Below are 21,350 nucleotides of genomic sequence, written 5' to 3' on the forward strand. Positions count from 1 at the left end.
TTGTACTGTTGGATAAATATTGTAATGGGTATACGTCGTAGAGCACTTCAGATGCCCAACTCAGACATGCCACACAGTCTTTCGTGTCTTGGCTGAACGTTTACGACAGTGTCTAGCTTGGTAGACAAATCAAAATCAATTTTTTGTACTGACTTGGAGTTCAGAAATCAAAAATCAAACCACTTCTTTTGTCCAAAAGGCAAAACTGAAACAAACTAAACAACTAAGCGCTGAGTAGAAAGAGATTAAAAAGAATAGCTTAATAAACAATAACTAAACTACGATTCCATTTTTTATGTTTAAAATAAAGGGAATCCTAAAAGCTTTGTTGCAATCCAGGATTCAGCAGATCCTTCAGAAGCCGGTTAAATATGAATGGAAGCAGTGCTGATGAACGTGGACGACAGCGCTCTAAGCTCCTTGGCTATTAGAGGCCATGGGGACGGAAGCACTGGAGCACTTACACATCATCATCACCTACGCGTGCCATTAGACCGCGGGGTGGAGGTGTTTGTTCTGCTTTCAGATCGTCAAAGTGTCCCCGGTTCATCACATACTTGACTCATGTGTTTGTGGTTCACGACTACAGTATGTATCCGTGCGTGCTGTTCGTCTTCAGCGTTCATTCATCATTTCCCTTCATGTCGTGTGTGGGTTCGTCCCTGGGGTCTTGCAGCCTGTCCTTCGTGGCCACGAGTCTAGTGCCACATGACTTGATTCTCAATGCACATGATGCACTCAGAAATAATTGACATACTACCCAACCCTCCCTCTTCACAACCTAAAGCACCTTGGTGGGGAAGGGGGGGGGGGGCGTATATTGTGAAGCATTATATAGTATGTACTGATATAAAATAGCTACTAGCCAAGGGTTGAATAGTGTAGCGGTTAGTGTTATATAGTGTAGCCTTATATAGTATGTACTGATTCAATATTTATTAGTGTAAGTTGGGCAGTGTAGTGTAGTGGTAAGGGTGTATGATTCCCAGCTGAGAGGCACTGGGTCCGATCCCCATTGCCCTGTGGCTACCTGCAGTGAGCAAGATGCCGTCCCCCCTCTACCTTCACTTAATGACACCAGTCTGAATTTATTCATGCTTACGATAAAAGAGTCTCCTGTTCAAATAATTAAAATGGTAGCCTTAGTAATAAAGTATTATAGTAGTATAATAGTATTGAGGCATTTGTGTAATGTGTGCTCTATGCAGAGGCAAAGAGCAACTTTCTACCCGGTGGTTGTCAGGATATTGTAGGGCTGTTCTGGTACTTTCATGTCTATTTATGCAACATTTTATTTACGTATTTACTTAGATTTTGGTTCCTTTCCAATGAAGAGTGTCTATGTATTGGCCATACTGTGTGTACCAGTGCACTTGCCCATAAATGTTAATCCTTTTGGTTGCTGGCGGTCCTTCTTGCAGACCTCTCCAAGAACCGTCTGACGGAGGTCCCGGCGGAAGTGTGTCTGTTTGCGCCGCTGGAGTCGCTGCACCTCTACCACAACTGCATCAAGTGTGTCCCCGAAGCCATCATCAACCTGCAGATGCTCACCTACCTGGACATCAGGTGAGCTACCACACACACACGCACACACACACACACACGCAGGGTACACACACACACACACACACACACACACACACACACACACACACACATACACACAAGTGAGTGTGTGCCCAAACACACACTCACTCACTCATTCACTCGCTCACTCACACTCCATGCATGGTTCGAACACACACGTTCTGGCATTCATTCAGATCAGAAAACGCATATCACAATTAATCCACTATAATATTTGGGTGTTCCAACAGTGCATATAGTGACAGAAAGACTGAACAGCATTTAACGAGGGTAAAAAATGTGATAGCACCAGTGAATATATAAACATGTTTGTTCGAAATAAATCCAATTCGAGAATACATTTCAGTATTAGGGGACGGGCATGTTTTGACGGTCGCTAGCGTTACAAGCATTCTCCCACTGAGCCGGCTCGGCCGCTCCCAGCAGCCCTCGGCCGGGCCCTGCTCTCCGCTGGTCCCAGGGTCACCCTCTCGTGTGTCTCCCCTGCCAGTCGGAACCTGCTGTCGGTGCTGCCCCAGTACCTGTTCGGCCTGCCCCTCAAGGTGCTGCTGGTGAGCAACAACAAGCTGGCCTGCCTGCCCGACCACATCGGCAACGCCAAGGGCCTGATGGAGCTGGTGAGGGCCGCCGGTGTAGCCAGGAGTTTGTGTGTGTGTGTGTGTGTGTGTGTGTGTGTGTGTTAGTGTGTGGGGGGGGGGGTCAGAGCTGTGTGTGTTATGTAGGTACATGTAGGTTGATGGAGCGTCGCAGACACCATACAGTGTTTCCCCCAGCACTGTATGGTTAAGGCCTCAACAATACAACAATAGGGCCCCGCCTTGACTACCAATGTATGAGAAAAAAAGATTTTTTTTTCAATCTTTTTTTTGTGTACAAAAGTCTCGTAGGGAAAGAAAACAAACTTCCATCAGGTATAAAAAATAAAGATAAATAAAGCATCAGTAAAACTGTTCACAACAATGGTCGTGCCATAAATGAGTTTGTAGGGTAGATATTCATTAATCCATAGGATTATTATTACAGAAACTACACACAATTGAATATATTATTTTTGTTCATTATTAGTGTTATTTCCAACGCAATTTAGCGCAATATATTGCTCATAAATAAAATACATAGCACTGTATATGTCCCTCCCACCCCGAAAATAATAGATTAGGAAGATTTCCTTATGAGGGTAACACCAGCGATGTTCTGACCAATGAGAACTTAGTGGAACAAGGTCATTTTGACCAACCACTCAACCAACTGAGCAGAACTAGACAGCCCTAGAGGTGTGTGTGTGTGTGTGTGTGTGTGTGTGTGTGTGCGTGTGCGTGTGCGTGTGCAAGGATCTTGTGTGTGTGATGAGGGCATCAGGATGTGTATGTGTGTGTCGCGAGGGAGGGAAGGAGAGGAGCCAGGGGGAGGGGGATGGGGGGTGTGTAGGGCCGGCGCCCGCCCTAGGCGATCGCCTAGGTCGCCTAGGGCGGGAAATGGGTTGGGGGCGCCCTCTAGTGGCGCCCTTAATTAATTAATAAAAATATACGAAACAAGCGAAATGAAACCAAACATGTTCCCAAACGGAACGGAGAAGGGAGGGGGCGCAGGATTAATTGTTAATGCGCACTCCCCCCCCCCCCCCCCCCCCCCCGCGCTAAATTGCGCCCTGTCCAGGGCACAATTTAATGTCGAGTCGCCTAGGGCACCGAAACGGTCAGCACCGGCCCTGCTGGTCAGGGATGTGTGCATATGGGTCAGAGGTGTGTATGTGGCTGCATCATGTGCCGACGCTGCAAATGACGACATTATTGCTGGTGTTGAGAGCATCCTTATGAGCCCTCTCCCTCTGCCCCCCAGGACATCAGCTGTAATGAGATCCAGGTGCTGCCCACCCAGGTCGGCCAGCTCCACGCGCTACGGGAGCTCAACATCAGGAAGAACTGTCTACACATGCTGCCAGAGGGTAAGCACACACTACATACACACACACACACACACACACACACACACACACACATGAATTGACTGCCTTTGGTTGCATTATAACATGTTGTGCTCTGTGTCTCTGTATCAGAGTTGTCCGACTTGCCGCTGATCCGACTAGACTTCTCCTGTAACAAGATCACAGAGATCCCGACAGCCTATAGGAAGCTCCGACAGCTACAGCACATCGTCCTCGACAACAACCCCATGCAGTCCCCCCCTGCACAGGTGTTTGTCCATGATTTAATTTGTTTGCGTGTGTGTGTGTGTGTGTGTGTGTGTGTGTGTTCGTTCATATGTGTGTAATGTGTACATGCACTGTGTGTGTGTGTGTGTGTGTGTGTGTGCGTGTGTGCATGACATGACTGTGCTTGTGTGTGTGTTTGCATTATAACAAATAATAGTCTTTCAATATCATCACTGGTCATAATGCCTTTCACAGTTTAAAACTTTGGAGCAGTTGCACCATCTAGTGGAGAATGATGGCATTGTTGAATATCGTTGATATTAGAAGTTGACACCTGTTCACTGTGCGTGCTTTTGTGTTTTTCAGATCTGCCTGAAGGGCAAAGTACACATCTTCAAATACCTGAACATCCAGGCATGTCGGACAGACAAGAAGCCTGATTCCCTTGAACTGCCGTCTCTAGGGAAACGCTGCCTTCCTCAGGCGCTGACAGACAGGTAACATTCACACTAGCTCAGTGTACGCTCGTCAACTGAAAATATAGACTAGGTAACACGGTATTAACTAGCTTACTGTACGCTCAATGCTTCTACATAATACTGACTGCATATAAATACATTTACAGAATATACAAGCTTAAACTAGCTAACTTTACATCAACTAGATAAACGGCAGCAAATAGTGACTGCAAGTGCAAATTAAAGAGGAAAGGATAAAAATGGAATAGCCGTTATATGTTTAAAATAAGCCGTTATATGTTTAAAATAATCTAGAATAGGCAAGTTTACTGTACATTGCTTATTTTACATTAACTAGCTTCCTTTCCATCCACCATCGTTTTCAGCTTTAATGAGCCTAGTTTACCTTTAGTATTCAATTTGGTTAAATTTCCAGCATGGAGGATTTCTACCCCAATAAGAACCACGGGCCTGACTCTGGCATCGGGAGTGACAACGGGGAGAAGAGGCTTTCTACGACGGAGGTGACACACCAACACACCAACACAAATCACCTCATACTATAGCCATCGTAAAACCATGAAGCCTGCTGGCCAACTTTTGTGATCTGCCTCTTTAAACAAGACGCCTCACCCTGGTCAGCTCCTTGTTTGGTTCAGACTACACGATTCTCAGATATTCCTCCACGATTTGACATGTCACACTATGCGATCAAAGAGCCAAGAAATCGGGCCTTGTCACGTCGGAAGACTGGCCACACTACAAGATTCGAGGGTACGATGCTCTAGAACGCACATTCGTAATGAAAACGATCTCCGTCCAGACTATCGTTTTCATATTGTTTTCGGAATGTTTTGCATCCACGTTCCACACTGAAATGATTTTGATAAACAGTTGTTGTCATGGTTACGTGACTCCTCAGTTGATCAGCTGACTAATCATTTTCACTCACAAGCAGAAATATGGCTCAAGACAAAAGTACAAAGGCGAGTTTCCTTTGTATCGTTCACAATACACGCTGCATCAACAAAGTGTAAATAACAATTGATCCCGAGTTCCTATAATAGGCATTATGATGGCGGTCCTCTGCGTATTGCAGTAGTTAGTAGCGATTCAAGGATGAGCTGTAATGTCATCCCGATTTTAAGTTGCGTGTTCCGCGTCCCGACAAAAGCCTGTCGGCTCGCTAAAATGTCCAACCACTATGAAATGTCCCCTGTTTTCAGCGAACATAGTCAACGTGGTCTTATTATAGCCCGATCATTAACTAAAAGCCACATAGAAAGAATAAAGCATCCAGCATATGATATCAACAATTTGTGTGGGCATACGCAGCAGGGATGATCGCACATTGGAATGCTTATGACAAACCAGCGGATAAGCGCTGGGCGGAGATTTCAGAGGCAGGGAGATTATGGAAAAATGTGTCAAATTTGTCAGTTTGCCGTTTGTCTAGTCAATATGTTAACCTACTTATTATATATTTATTTATTTCAACCGCGACCCGCCTGGATACGTCATGCGATTCCCCCAAATTTCTGGCATGCCAAACTTTCGAATTGGCGTTTTCGAACGTCGCTGACGAAAAAAATCGCAGATCGAAACCATGTCACATTACAAGACCTTGTCTCGTCGCCGACTTTTCAAAATCGTGTATGACTCGCAAACTAACGAATCGGGGCAAAATCGGGCTGAAATCGTGTAGTCTGAACCAGCCAAGAAACATTTGACTTGCAACCATACAGAGTTTTAATTCAGCCTGAATTATGAAGCGAATCGACATGGACATTCAGGACAACTATCAGGGATAACTGAGTTTACTGCCTCTGCTCTGCTCACCACTCATCCTCCCATCTCTCCTCATCCTCCTCCTCCTCTTCCTCCTCCAGCCCTCGGATGACGACACGATGAGTCTCCATTCTCAGGTCTCGGAGACGGCCCGGGCCGACGCCCTCCTGCTGCTTTCCAAGATGGACTCCTGCAAAGGTTACCCGAAAACAACCACCACCATCACTACCACCACCATCACTACCACCACCATCACCCCTATAACCCCATCAAGATCACCATCACCCCTATAACCCCATCAAGATCACCATCACTACCACCACCATCACCCCTATAACCCCATCACAACCACCACCATCACTACCACCACCATCACCCCTACAACCCCATCAAGATCACCATCACTCCCACCACCATCACCCCTACAACCCAATCAAGATCACCATCACTCCCACCTCCAACAACACCAGCACCACCACCACATCCTTGATAATTTTGGGTGAATGTCCTAAAAGCCGAGAAATGTGCGTCATGTTTGTCGTATCATTTTGGGTCATGTGATTTTTGTCATTTGATAACGCCAACGTTTATGCGTGTACCATTTCGAGTCACAAAGTACCTCATCTCGCGACACATGAGTATATTTCCACATCAGGCTTATTGACTCGGGAGTAGACGTTTAACAGAAGGTTTGAAGCGCTGTTGCCTCTGGGTGTTTCCCCTGTGATGTCCTGGCGTCTTCCTGTGGTGAACATGTCGTTCCTCTGTCAGATCAGGACCTCTATGACTTCGTAGAGCCCAACCAGGAGGAGGAGTCGGCGCTGTCCGAGGGGGAGGGCCAGCACATGTCCTGCATCAAGGTGGGCGGTCCGAGGGGGAGGGGGTGGGCGGTCCGAGAGGGTGGGGGGTTTGGGGGGGGGGTCGTGGTTGGACCCACGTCACACTGATCGACATTGACGCCCACCAAAGGATGTAACGGTCAAAGTGCCTCTATATGGTACCCACTAGAGACATCAAGAGTGGGAATGTCTAACCAGGTGCGGGATAGCTATATCAGTGTGGCAGTCGACTTCCACACGCATGTGTGTGAGAAGGGCTCAATCACTGACATGTCAGAGCTCTCCCTTTCAGTGTGTGTGGTGTGGGCTGGTAGACTGGGTAGCCGCGCCCTTTCTGCCGGTGAGTTGAGTTCGCCCTGCGGAAGGGTCTGTAGAAGAGCAATACGTTCCGTTTTTGCGGGAGCCAATCACCAAGCTGGCTTTTCCCCTTGGCGCGCTATTGGCTAGTTTAACACAATGACGGCAGGGAAGTGACGGCAAGCAGCCAATTGCGTACAGAGTCATTTGAACTAGGCCCGTTGATGACGCCTCTTGTGCTGAAGAAAATGACGGCAGCTTCCCCAGACCAACGTGCAATCTACGATTGAGCTTGGTCTGGCAATAGTGGGCTGTTTCATCCCGTGTGCCTTGATTGCCCAATGCACCGCAGGTTTTCAGCCCCGTAGTCATTAGCTGGACTAGGGCCAGGTGAGGCTGTTCGGACCAGCCACCAGCCTCACACACACACACACACAATGAGTTGACCAGTTTGTACAGTACACTGGTAGGCTGTCTAGCGTACATCTGGGGGGACACTCCTACCTGTGATGTTGGTAAAATAGGGTCCCTTTAAGAGAGGTATCATGTCGAGGTGGGTGTGAGGCCCTGGGCGTATGTCCGCCACACACTTTGTGACACCGGGTTGAAGAAGAAGATCACATGATCACATGGATCCAATCAGAAGAGTTCTTTCTGGTTGAAACAGGAACTGGAGAAGGTCCTCAACATGTCCCAGCAGAGCAAAGACAAGGACAGCTTGAAGGAGGAGTCGGGGTCAGTATCGTCCACCGTCCACCGACCTTTGACCTCCAAACAATAGCATGTAGCTTTATTTCTGAGGCCCTGATAGTGAGCACCTTAGTAGCAGTTTAGTAACGGAGATGTCTGTGACCCTTGACCTTCCTCAGCTCAGATAAGGAGCCGTTGGCGGAGGAAGACGAGGATGAGCTCAAGGAGGTGCTGGACCTGAGGAAGATCGCCGTCCAGCTGCTCCAGCAGGAGCAGCAGAACAGGTGTGTGTGTGTTGGAGCTCTCTATCTCTCTCTCTCTCTCTCTCTCTCTCTCTCTGACTTTTACTTCTTTGTCTGCCGCGATCACCCAATCTCCTCTGAGGAGGAACCAAGAGTAGAGTATTAGTATTTGTTTTCCTGTATTGAACAGGAACACAGGACCCCCTCCCCCCCCCAATGTCTCCTACATGTTCAGCACAACCCTGCACTCCTTTGCTTTTACACTAACCAATGTCTCTGGCTCTGTCTGCCTTTGCTCTCGCTCTCTCCTCCTCTCCTTGTCCGCCACGTTCTCTCCACCCTTCCCCGATGGGTGGTGCACCCGCTGCGTGGGCGGGCGGTCCCCGCTAGGCGTCGCTCTCTCATCTGTCGGGCGGAGAGCCTGATCCACCGGCGGAGGGTAACGGGCCGGGCGCACAGGTAGAGCCAGCAGCCGCTGCGTCTCCCATGGTTACAAATGCGTTGCCATAGCAGCGGGGAGGCTGAGCGTTTGAGTTGTGTGTGTGTGTGTGTGTGTGTGTGTCTTTGTGTGTTTGTGTGTGTGTATGTGCGTGTGTGTGTCTTTTTGTGTGTGCTTGTGTGTGTGTCTTTGTGTGTTGTGTGTGTCTTTTTGTGTGTGCTTGTGTGTGTGTGTCTTTGTGTGTTGTGTGTGTGTGTGAGTCTTTGTGTGTTGTGTGTGTGTGTGTGTGTCTTTTTGTGTGTGTGTGTCTGTGTGTTGTGTGTGTATGTGTTTTTGTGTGTGCTTGTGTGTGTGTGGGGGGGACCCCAGGCTACAAATGTTCTTTGCAGTAAACTAAGCCAAAAATAGACAACATATTGTGGCCATCCCACACGCACTCTGGCTGCCTCCCACATTGGAGTGACGACTCTCTGGCAGGAAACAACATCAGCCAGTAGTCTTAGGCTGTGTCCTCGCTGGCTTTCTTTCATCTCAAAGCGTCCAAGCTCCAGCATTCCACTGGATAAGCGTCTATGTTATCTCGCAGGCGTGTCAGGACAAAAACACAAATTAGTCTAGGCACATCGAGGTGTGTTTTTAAATGAGGACTCTTTTTAAGGTGGACAGCATTGCCCTTATATTTTTACCACACATTTTTTAACATCAATAAGGCAGGATATAGGTTAGGTTCTTCTATATATGGCGTTGCACTATGTATATCATCAACATAATCGTGATATTGTTGACGTTGCATGGAAACTTTATCCACAGTGCTCTGTATGATACTATCCGTGACAAAGTGTTGTCGATGCTGACTGTGTTTTCAATGACGGGTGATCTGTCTCTTCTGCAGGTTCTTAAGTCACTCTGGGAGCTGCAGCAGTAAGCCAAGGCCTCCGCCCCAGGCCATGCGCAGGTATGAACAGCCCCCACCAGCCACAGGTTTAGCACCGTTAGTGAGATCACAACATGCCACCCTTGGCAGTCATGGAGAGTGCTGGATGCATCACTGAGTTTTAACAGGCTGCCACTCGCCATTATTTCTAATGTCAAAAAACAAGTTGCCAGAGTCGTCTTGCATGTGTTTGCTTGGCTTGACAACAAAAAAGAAAGAAGAAGAAGTGCTCTTTTAATAGACTCTCATTTGATAGTCTCTGAAATACCGTCATACAGACGCATGCATTTTGGGCATCTTAAGAGCGGCGCCCAATGCAAACTTGTTTTTATTCAGGCAACTTATTGCGTCAATGACAGTCATTGCTAATTTTGCTGCTAAATTTTATTAGGTACGATGCAAAGAGACTGTACAAATCTTAATGGAACATATACAAATTGTATGGAATAAACCAATTTATATTTATGTCTGTTATTTATTTATTATTTAGGATTAATTTCTAATTCTCCGTGGCCCCGGAGCCAATAGTCCAGGGCCAGTAGCTCTCTCTCTCAGGAGCTCCTTGTCAGCCATGCAGAGAAATGTTGGCTATGTGGGGTTAACAGGGCTGCCTATTATCCGCCAGCAGAGACATACTGCCGGCAGATAATTGATGGGTTGGAATAAAATTGCATTACGATGTAGAGTAAAGGGTCGTCTGAAAAACAGAATACAACAGTGCCTGATGACTAATGTAATACCAGGGAAAGATTGCCCACACATGGACTTACTGGTCACTGTTGAGAACATCACTGTATCTCCTTCTCCAACTGCCAAAAACCTTGGTGTAGTGTTGAACAATCAGTTATGCTGCACCGCAAACATCACTGCAGTGGCCCGATCCTGCAGATTTTCACTTTACAACATCCGCAGGATCCGGCCCTTCCTCACAAGGGAAGCAACTCAGCTTCTAGTCCAATCGCTGGTCATCTCCCGCCTCGACTACTGCAACTCGCTCCTGGCTAGACCCCCTGCCTCTGCGATTAAACCCTTGCAGCGCATCCAGAATGCGGCAGCGCGCCTCGTGTTCAACCTACCAAAGTTCTCACATGTAACCCCCCTCTTCCGAGACCTCCACTGGCTCCCTGTAATAGCTCGCATCAGATTCAAGATGATGGTACTGGCATACAAGGCAGTCGATGGAACTGCCCCTGCCTACCTCCAAGCATTAGTAAAGCAACACACCCCAGCTCGATCCCTCCGCTCAACTACCTCAGCTGGACGTCTGGTACCGCCATCGCTAAGAGCAAGCAAAGGTCGATCAGCGAAGTCACAACTTTTCTCTGTTTTGGGACCTCAGTGGTGGAACGAGCTCCCTACCGATGTCAGGATCGCAGAGTCGCTCACCAGCTTCCGCAAAAGACTCAAAACTCACCTGTTCAGAGTTTACCTCGACTCTGCATAGAAACCAATGCACAGCCACCATTGAATGTTCTACGTCCTGGCACTTGTACATTGCACTTATTCAAGGTACTTAATTGTGTAGCATCTACAGTAGCTGCTATCTTTGCTTTACATGGGGAATGGGTTAGCCTAGCGATTGTAATACTTGCACTTGGTTCTATGAACATCTTTACTGTACCGACAGCGATATATTGTTTCACTTCTTATGACAAATGTACTTATTGAAACAAATGCACTTATTGTAAGTCGCTTTGGATAAAAGCGTCTGCTAAATGCCCTAAATGTAAATGTAAATGTATCTGTTACCGGCAACTGATGACTAATGTACCTGATACCACCGTGACCACGTCAGTAGCTTGTGCATATGGACTGAGAGCAGCGTTGTAAACATGTTGTGAGTTGTGTACACAGTGATAACAGTCTCTCCTTTCCCCCCCCCCCCCCCCCCCGGCAGTGCTTCCCTGGACGAGGGCACCAGCGGAGCGTCAGAGCCCAGCGGACAGGTACCTAGCTGGGAGACCAGCCTCCCTCCTTCTGCCTCCCTTCCCAATGTCCCCTAAGGCATCCTGACCACACCCCGGCCATTCAAGTTCCACTGCTGCATCAAGAAAAACATCCATTAATACATGTCTTTAGAGACGAGTGACAAAGCAAAGGTCCTCAAACGTATCCGTGTGTAGAGGCTTAGGATCCTCCTATTTCCTCCCCCGCAGCCCTCCTCCTCCTCCTCCTTCGACGGGGGCCTGAAGTCTGAGCCCTGTGACGCAAAATGGTCAGAGATTCCCCCGCTGCTCAACCAGAATGAGGAGCGAAGGAGGAACAAATACCTGAGGAAGGACTACCTTAAGGTAACCGTGGCAACGAGATGGAGGGATGGATAGATGAGAAACAGGATTAGGATTAAAGGGACTGAAATGCGAACAAAAAGGCATTGTCGGGAACATAATCATGCTCACATCTTAATCATTCCCGGGAAGTATAGGCGTGCCACAGTAGAAGTACAGAGGTTTGTGCATGTTTGTTTCTGTGTGTGCGTGACACCAATTTATGTTTCCCCAGTATGTTTGTCAGAGCACACGCAAGTCATCTTCTGGCGGCAGCGACGACTGTGAGGTAAGCGGTGTTCCCTCCTAGACAAACACACAGACACGCTTACGTGGCACGCAAGCATGGAATCTCTCTCTCTCTCTCTCTCTGTCCCTTACTCTCTCTGTCTGTCTGTCTGTCTGTCTGACTGTCTGTCTGTGTGTCTGTCTGTCCGTGTTGTTACAGGATGGCTTGAGACACGCAGATTTCAGCACGGCGCTCACAGTGTTTGGGCTGAAGCCTCGTTCAGGTAAAACACTGTGACCATGTCTTCAGCCGGTGGCGCAGGCTAGGGCCGCTGTGGGACAGGATGGGGTAAAGGAAGGGGTACCAGACATCCCTGTCTTCTTGGGACATTACCCGTCTCTGGGGGTCAGTGTCCATATTCTGGGGACAGTGCCCTGGGGACAGTTCCCGTCTTTGGGCGACAGTGTCCGTCTTCGGGGGCCTGACCCTGGCTTGAGAGGGTCTGAAAGAAATGGCATTTTCAAAGATTTATGAATTGTTTTTGTTATGGCAATGGGTCTAGTTTGCGAATGAATATACATGTCTAGACAGTTGATCATAAGTTGTGTGTCTATTTGAGGCTGTGATGTGTCCTCGCTAAGCATGAATCATAGCTTGGACCGATTCCATATTCATTAAGGGGCTGGCTCATTTTGGGCTGGCTACATCATAGAAAACATTAGGGTAGACAAGCATTGGTCTGGAAGCTCAGTTTGTTTTAGATTTCCAAGGGGAGATAATGGATAGGACTACAAGCGATCACAGCAACAAAACGAAGCAGTGTGACACATCAGAAGCAGCCATCTTGGTTGTTTATGAAAAAATAAATAAACGTGGTCACATTGAAAACCAACTTCAAAAAATCTGGTGTTGTCGTACAGAGCAACTTTTGCAATAAAATCGAAAATAACTTTTTTCATACCAAGTAGATGAATGTGTCTGTTGTGTGCGTCACAAACCGACGCAATCACTCATGTAGCAGTGTTCAGTCACTAGATTGTTCCATGAATTTCAGAGATTCCACAAGAACGTTATATAAGACGCTGCAATACCATATACGACTTTATTTGTCTGAGTTATCGGGTACGGAAGACCATGGAACCCATAAAGGGACATGGGGTTAAAGAATCTTTTTTTTAACGTTTCTTGTGAGCACGAGAAAGCATCTGGTGTGCACGAGAAAGCATCTGGTGCGCACGAGAAAGCATCTGGTGCGCACGAGAAAGTATCTCGTGAGCACGAGAAAGTATCTCATGCGCACGAGAAAATATGTCGTGCGCACGAGAAAGTATCACGTGAGCATGAGAAAGTATCGTACGCATATCACTGGCAGTGTCACTGGCACACACACACAAACACACACACACTGCCACTGATATGCGTTCGATACTTTCTCATGCTCACGAGAAAGTATCTGGTGCGCACGAGAAAGTATCTGGTGAGCACGAGAAAGTATCTTGTGCGCACGAGAAAATATGTCGTGCGCACGAGAAAGTTTCCTTGCCAAGGCCAGCAGTGTCCTGGCAAGCGCACTGAGCACACTGCAGTCAACATCAGCCTGCACATGAGTTCATGTTAGTGTTTTCTGTGTTCAAGCCCCTCCTTCTTCCGAGTTCTGTGGAATAAGGGATGGAGAAGGATGTCATTGTTCTACCAGTTTATTCTACTTGCCAAATGACACATGCGTTTCTGTTGAAGTTTCCCTGGAATTGCGCTCTTGTCTAGAGTGTATTGAAAGATCAACAGCCACTCTCTGCACATGTTGTTGACATTGAACTGTCAGGGTTGGCTTCAGTCTGTTTAGGATAATGTTCTCATTTCTAAGAAGGGCTATTTATGGCAGTTTATATAATGGGTGTTTGTATTTATAGCATGCGTTCACATTCTAAGTACAGTCACCTCCTAAAGTATTGGAACGGCAAGGCCAATTTCTTTTTTTTTCTTTGTTCAGTATAGACATTTGGGTTTAAGATCAAAAGATGAGTATGAGACAAGAGTTCAGAATTTCTGCTTTTATTTGCTGGTATTTACATTTAGATGTATTAAACAACTTAGGATATATCACTGTTTGTATAAGACCACAGCATTTTTGGGTGGGCAAAAGTAAAGGAACATGTGACTGACAGGTGTTTCTTGTTGCCCAGGTGTTGCCTTTGAGGTTGATTCATCAAAGATTAAATAGCTCTGCATGACTACTGTAAGTTTTTAGCCTTTTTTAAACCTGTAAAGCGTCAATTTCTTGTTAAAGACGGTAAACCAACATGAAGACCAGAGAGCTGTCTATGGAAGAAAAGGAATCCATTTTGAAGCTGAGAAAAGAAGGAAAATCAATCAGAGCCATTGGACAAGCATTAGGCATCGCAACCAGAACAATTTGGAATGTCCTGAAAAAGAAAGAAACTACTGGTGACCTGAGCAGGTCGGCCAAGGAAAACAACAGTGGTTGATAACAGAAAAATTGTGAGGGCTGTGAAGAAAACACCAAAAACATCAGTAAGTGACATCACAAACGACCTCTAGAGTGCTGGGGTAAAGGTATCACAATCCACTATTAGAAGAAGACTCCAAGAGAATCAATATAGAGGCCATACCACAAGAGGCAAACCACTCATCAGCAGCAAGAATCAGAAGGCCAGATTGGAATTTGCAAAGAAGTACAGAGATGAGCCAAAACACTTCTGGAACACAATCTTATGGACTGATGAGACCAAGATTAGACTGCTTCGGCTCAATTAATGCTTCGGCTTAATTAAGACTTGAGCCGAAGCATACAAGCTCTTCTGTGAAGCATGGAGGAGGTATTGTCATTGCTTGGGCGTGCATGGCTGCTTCTGGAACAGGCTCATTAATATTTCTTGACAATGTAACTGATGATGGTAGCAGCAGAATGAATTCTTAAGTATACAGAAACATTTTGTCTGCCAATTTACGTAGAAATGCATCCAACCTCATCGGGAGGAGGTTTATCATGCAACAGGACAATGAGCCAAAGCACACGGCCAACAAGAAGAATGAGACCGTTTGGTGATGTCCATGGGTCGCAGGCTTGAGGCAGTTATTGCAAGCAAGGGTTATCCCACCAAATATTGATGTTATTTACCTTAAGATTTTTTGTTCCTTTACTTTTGCTCACCTTAAAACCCTGTGGTCTAATACAAACAGTGATATATCCTTAGTTGTTTAATACATCTAAATGTAAATACCAGCAAATAAAAGCTGAAATTCTGGACTCATGTCTCATACACATCTTTTGATCTTAAACCGAAATGTCTTTAGTGAACAACAAAAACAAAGAAGCTGGCCTTGCCGTTCCAATACTTTTGGAGGGGACTGTACAACTGGACATAAGGGCCGTACATGTCATGTGAATCGGTAGGACGTTTTGTCGTCTTGAGGTTGAGATGTACCACAAGCTGTGAAGCTCTCCACGCCATTGCTCGCATTTCCATCTTGGCCAAGATGTTTGGATGGTTGTCATGCTGACATGGCGACCAACAGCGACCGTTGTTTTCCAGCATTCACACGCAGCTCCCGGCAGGAGGTGACCTCCAACGACCCCAGCTTCACCATGAGGAGGAAGATGGAGCACCTGAGGGAGGAGCTGGAGCAGATTGGCCTCCTCCGTCAGGTCAGTGTGACCACCGCACACACACACACGCACGCACGCACAAACAAACACAACTAGTTATGTGTTTGGGTTGTTCTGTTCTTTCTTCAGTTACTCCTTGTATTTCTCCTTTTGTGTAAAAAGTTTGACCGTGTGCTTTAGAGCAGCGGTCCCCAACCACCGGGCCGTGGCCCTATACCGGGCCGCGGGACATTCCTAACCGGGCCGTAGGTTCGTAGGCTACGACATGAGTAAAAAAATAATAATAATAAATAAAAAAAAAATTCATGCAAAATGCATGCATACTTAATACACTCAATTTACTTCGCAATACTGTCACTCTTTTACATGCCATAAGTCTATATGCAGTTGATTGCATATAACGTGTTTGCATTTTTGGCAAGGTTTTAACTTCTTTTCTTTGGCATAACTGTCTGTCTGTCCCGCCCCCAACACGTATTGGCTTCAGTGGCTGCGCAGCCTAAGCTGCGCAGCTAACTTTACGTGTTCAGTTCAACAGTAGTGTCTAGAGATGGATTTATTGATTCGTTTCCGCGAACCAGTTCGCGTGATTCAGTTCGCCAAGGGGAGTCGTTCGCGAATCGTTCGTCGTTCGTTCGTTCAGTCGAGTTTCCGGTAGCGGTGAATCGAATCATACACGGTTCTCTGAGTCAGTCAGACTCAGCCCCTCGTTCGTTAGTTCGTTCGTTCGTTCAGTCGAGTTTCCGGTTCAGTCGAGTTTCCGGTAGAATCATGGAATGAACGGCTCAGACTCAGCGCCTCCCTCGTTCTTATTCTCATACGTCAACATTACAACTTTAACCAAACGCAGCGGGATGGGGGGTGTAGTTGATTATTGGATGTTTGACATATCAGCAAAATAATAGACTTGATTTAGCAATGATGGTGGGTGTCCCGGGTGTTTTAGGCTCCCATAAACAGAACCCTGTGCAGCCAAAGACTAAATCTAGCTGCCAAAATTAACACTGCCGTCAAAACGAGAGCTGGTTAAATGTGAAAAATGCATTAAACTGTCATCAGACAACGCAGTTATACGCTATTGTAATGACCTCGCCGGTGACAAACCAGGTCACTGAAAACCCGTAACCAAAGGCAAAAAGCCACACTAACAACAACCGGTTACCCGGGCAACCCCCCAACCCGGTCCCTTCAACGTGCAAGCCCCCACCCTCCTGTTCTCCCAAGGCCCTGCCCCAGCTGACCTGATGATTCACCCCCCACACTGATTGACAAGAAGAACATGCAATGCATGCACAGAGAACAACTGGCATAACGGACAACGAAATACAATGCAACACATAACACACAAACTCTTTAAATGTCCCAGGGTCGCTACACTATAGACTCTAGAGTTTCTGGTATAAAGACTGGGACAAATTTCAAATGATAAATATGTACACTTTATGTTGAAAGTATACTGTCGCGATTTCCATTGAAACGAATTGCGCGGTGAGTAGTCTTCACAACGAGAGCTGGTAGGTTGTGAAAAATGTGGTATAAAGGCTGGGACGAATTTCGAATTATAAATATGTACAATGCATCCTTTAAATACGTCCATGCAACAGATGGCCAATGTGAATAATAGATAGCTCGCTCACTGAGCCCATTTGTTTTTTCCCCATTTAACCTGTTGATTTCTGTCTCTCATTGACTAAAATTCAACGAGAGCGTCCTAGACTCAGTCCTAGAACAACATACGATTGGCTGGCTCTCGTGAGTCGTGACGTCTCTCAGTCAGTCCCTCCTCACCACTCACACAGTGAGTGAACGAACTGTCAGCGAGTCAGCGACTAGTGGGTCTGGGAGGAGTCGACTCTGAGAATGAACGAGGCGAACGACACGAACGAGGCGAGAGGGGGAACCAGTTCAGTTCGTTCGTCTTAACGATTCGTTCATTCGAACTGATTCGTTCGCGAACGAGTCAACACTAGTAGTGTCACACTAAGTTAGCTAAACTGCGAAAATGAGCAACTCAAAACAGACGTGTTTAAAAAGTTTCTTTGGAAGGGGTAGCGGGGGAAAAAGACCCACTGACGATAATGAGCAAGAAACCGCAAAGAAAAAGAAAGGGTCTTTCAATCGAAAGTATGACGAGTCGTACCTAAAATATGGGTTTATAGAGACCGGTGAGTCACATGCACCAAGTCCGTTATGTGTGGTAGGTGGCGATACGTTGTCGAATGAAGCTATGAAACCGTCAAAGCTTATTCGACATTTAGAATCCAAGCATCCTACACTTAAAGACAAACCCCTTGACTTCTTCGAGCGTAAAAAACGTGAGCAAGAATCACAAAAAATAGTGCTTAAAACAACCACATCTGTGAACGTGACTGCGCTAAAAGCCTCATACTTAGTGGCTAGTCGCATTGCTAAGTGTAAGAAGCCCTTTACTATTGGGGAAGAGCTAATTCTGCCTGCTGCAAAAGACATGTGCAATGAACTCCTTGGGGAGGCTGCAGCAAAAAAGATAGGCTCGGTACCTCTTTCAGCCAGCACCGTCCATAGGCGAATTGATGATATAGCGGAGGATATTGAAGCACAGTTGTTGGAGAGGGTGAATGGTTCACCGTGGTATGCGATCCAGGTCGATGAGTCCACTGATGTGGAAAACAGGGCAATTCTGCTTGTTTTTGTACGGTACAGTTTTGAGGACGATGTGCAGGAGGATTTGTTGTGTGTGCTGTCACTTCCAACGAACACCACAGCTGCAGAATTATTCCGGGCTTTGGATGGTTATGTGTCAGGAAAATTAGTCTGGTCTTTCTGTATTGGCGTTTGCACTGATGGGGCTGCAGCCATGACTGGACGGCTGTCCGGTTTCACTGCAAGGGTTAGAGAGGTTGCACCTGACTGTGAGCCCACACACTGTGTTATTCACAGGGAAATGCTGGCTAGCCGAAAAATGTCGCCCGAGTTAAATGGGGTATTAAATGATGTAGTTAAAATAATCAACCACATAAAAGCACACGCACTCAACTCTTGTTTATTTGAACAGCTCTGTGAAGAAATGGACGCAGAGCACAAACGCCTTCTCTTGCACGCAAATGTCAGATGGCTGTCAAGGGGCAGGTCATTGGAGTGTTTGAGTTGTGAGAGCCGCTGCAGAGGTTTCTTACAGAAAAAAAGTCACCATTGGCAGCACATTTTAGTGATGAGCACTGGGTGTCCAAACTGGCTTACCTGTGTGACATATTCGGATTGCTTAATGAGCTCAACCTGACACTCCAGGGGAGAATGACGACTGTCTTTAAACTGGCAGATAAAGTTGCTGCATTTAAAGCCAAGCTTGATTTGTGGGGACGACGAGTGGACAGGGGAGTATTCGATATGTTTCAAACATTAGTGGGGATTTTGGGAGAGACTGAGGCAGGGCCCATTCTCTCGCAGCTGGTGCGCGATCACCTTGTTGCGCTTTCAAATGAATTCGAACGTTACTTCCCATCCTCCAAAGATCCACGGCGAACAAATGAGTGGATCCGCAACCCATTTGTCAATGTCCCGAATCACTTCTCAGTGCAGGAGGAAGATCAATTGATCGAAATAGCTAATGATGGTGATCTTAAAAATGTGTTTGAGCAAACCTCTCTGGCGGGTTTTTGGATCAAAACCAAAGCGGAGTATCCCGAGATATCCGTAAAAACGCTGAAAACGTTGCTTCCATTTCCCACCACGTACCTATGCGAGGCCGGGTTTTCGGCAATGACTGCCACTAAAACAAAATTGCGCAGTCGATTGGACATTTCAAACACGCTAAGGGTGTCACTGTCTTCCATCACCCCCAGATGGAACCTTCTTGTTGCAGGGAAACAAGCACAGGGCTCCCACTGATTAAAATGAATTGTAGCCTATTCTGTGGCCTCACAAACGCGTGTTAAGTTCCATTACTGACATTTTGTGTTGTGCATGTTTACACTTGATAGATGTTACTTCAAGTTTAGTTCAATATATTTATGTTCATAGTTGTTCATTTTTCACTTGTTTAGGTTCACGTTCTTTTTTAAGAGTTTGTTACCTTCACTGTTCATAAATAACTGGAACTAGTTATTTTAAATGAATGCATGCACAACACTATATGAAAATATCAACAAATTGGCAACTCCTGCGCAACATAATCCAACCCCCCCCCCCAGGCCCCGCCCCGCCGGTCCGTGAAATTTTTTGGAGAATCAAACCGGTCCTTGGTGCTGAAAAGGTTGGGGACCCCTGCTTTAGAGAGATCTATCAAGAAAAAATTAAGAATAATACAAATTAATGGATTTCATAGGATCTCATATAAGAATACTAACCAATACAACATGGTTCCTACCGTTTTCGTAGGACCCCGTATTAATTAAATTCATATAGTGCTTTTCAAGACACTCAAGGTGCTTTCCATAGTGAGTGTGTGTGCATGTGGGAGGGATATGACATCTCATTCACTGCGATCTCAATTGAAGAACAGAGCAGGCGGTCACTCTGGTTTAGTCCCAGAGTTCCTCGAGTCCATAGAAATAAAAGAAACCATCCAACCATAGAAACCATCCAAAATTCAATGGGTGGCTATGGAAGGTGACCACGAGGCTGTGGACGTGTGTTTGCAGAACATCGAGTCCAGACTGAAGGTCTTCCTCCCGGATGATGTGGGCGCGGCTCTCATGGACGGCGTGGTGCTCAGCCACCTGGCCAATCACATCAGCCCACGCTCCGTCCCCAGCATCCACATGCCCTCCCCCGCCGTGGTGAGACAACAGTACCACGATACACCCGCACACGGGATCAATCAAGCATTATCTTAGGATGGCTGAATGCCAAGAATGCATGACGTATACATGTGTATAGGTGATCATATGAAGACGTTTAAGAATGCTTCTCTAGAATGTGATTTAAGGGGCTCTCTGTGTCCAGATTTGATTATTTAAAATGATTCTATAAGTCAGAAGTTTTTTTTTTTGGGATATAAGAATAAATAATGTGTCAAGAATCAAAGACAAAAGAATGCTAATAGTTTGCTAATGTCATTTTTATCCAACAAAATGTTGATTTTGAATGTGAACAACAGATCTTTCCCGGTTGCCTGCAATGTTGTTAATGTCTCCCATGTGTACTGAGTGCTGACACTGTGTTCGCTGTTCAGCCCAAGCTCAGCATGGCCAAGTGCCGCCGGAACGTGGAGAACTTCCTGGACGCGTGTAAGAAGCTTGGCGTCACACAAGTAAGAACAGGAGGCTCTCAGCACCTTCCAAACGTCCACCGGTGTCTGTCACGGTTATTCTCTTTAACATGAACTCATCATGCAAAAATCATGCAAATCAGCAAACAAGGAGATGACGAAATTAGGGAAGTTGAAACCATGTGGTCAGGTTGATTACCTGGGAAGAGATGCGTGAGTTCAGTGGAGCATTGTGCAGTTCTTTGTAATAAGATAATTGAATTTAATTGTTTATTGATCTCTCGTACACAGACGAGTGCTGTTCTTCCTGAGGTCAAAAATGTCAGTAATTATTCAGACCTGAGAGACTAATAAATAAACCACAGATGGAAGAGGACTCGCGGGACAGCGATGTTTGATGTTTATGTTTGTTGACAACACTCAAAAGAAGAAATAGAGCGTCGCACCCTCTGGCTCAATATACTTTTTTTTTCTTTTGTTTTGAACACATCTGTTTCGCCCAAACCTGATCCCTCCTTTTGGTAACTTAGGAAGGTTTCCTCCCTGTGTGGTTTAGGAGACTTCCTAACCCTGAGTTCTGAGGGCCCAGGGTTAGAGGGTCAGTAGTGTGAG

At 46.3% G+C, this 21,350-nt stretch overlaps 1 protein-coding gene across 2 annotated transcripts in view; it reads left to right on the top strand.

Moving 5' to 3' along the window:
* The window catches only part of lrch2 (leucine-rich repeats and calponin homology (CH) domain containing 2), a gene marked incomplete at its 5' end in the record, with an annotated part of 33,037 nt that overhangs the window by 9,200 nt on the left and 2,487 nt on the right, over nt 1-21,350 (top strand). Inside the window, 19 exons of one of the 2 annotated variants that reach the window (XM_079738492.1) lie at nt 1,422-1,566; nt 2,078-2,204; nt 3,427-3,532; nt 3,644-3,780; nt 4,106-4,236; nt 4,634-4,721; nt 6,087-6,183; nt 6,757-6,845; nt 7,789-7,856; nt 7,991-8,095; nt 8,444-8,512; nt 9,385-9,447; nt 11,324-11,372; nt 11,583-11,717; nt 11,929-11,982; nt 12,142-12,205; nt 15,477-15,589; nt 20,170-20,307; nt 20,703-20,780. In XM_079738492.1, the coding sequence (XP_079594618.1) occupies nt 1,422-1,566; nt 2,078-2,204; nt 3,427-3,532; nt 3,644-3,780; nt 4,106-4,236; nt 4,634-4,721; nt 6,087-6,183; nt 6,757-6,845; nt 7,789-7,856; nt 7,991-8,095; nt 8,444-8,512; nt 9,385-9,447; nt 11,324-11,372; nt 11,583-11,717; nt 11,929-11,982; nt 12,142-12,205; nt 15,477-15,589; nt 20,170-20,307; nt 20,703-20,780 (1,856 nt within the window). The remainder of the gene's footprint in view (nt 1-1,421; nt 1,567-2,077; nt 2,205-3,426; nt 3,533-3,643; nt 3,781-4,105; nt 4,237-4,633; nt 4,722-6,086; nt 6,184-6,756; nt 6,846-7,788; nt 7,857-7,990; nt 8,096-8,443; nt 8,513-9,384; nt 9,448-11,323; nt 11,373-11,582; nt 11,718-11,928; nt 11,983-12,141; nt 12,206-15,476; nt 15,590-20,169; nt 20,308-20,702; nt 20,781-21,350) is intronic. The other variant, XM_079738493.1, reaches the window with a different exon arrangement.

Source organism: Pollachius pollachius, assembly GCF_949987615.1.
Source record: "Pollachius pollachius genome assembly, chromosome: 6".
In the NCBI taxonomy this organism is placed as follows: Eukaryota; Metazoa; Chordata; class Actinopteri; order Gadiformes; family Gadidae; genus Pollachius; species Pollachius pollachius.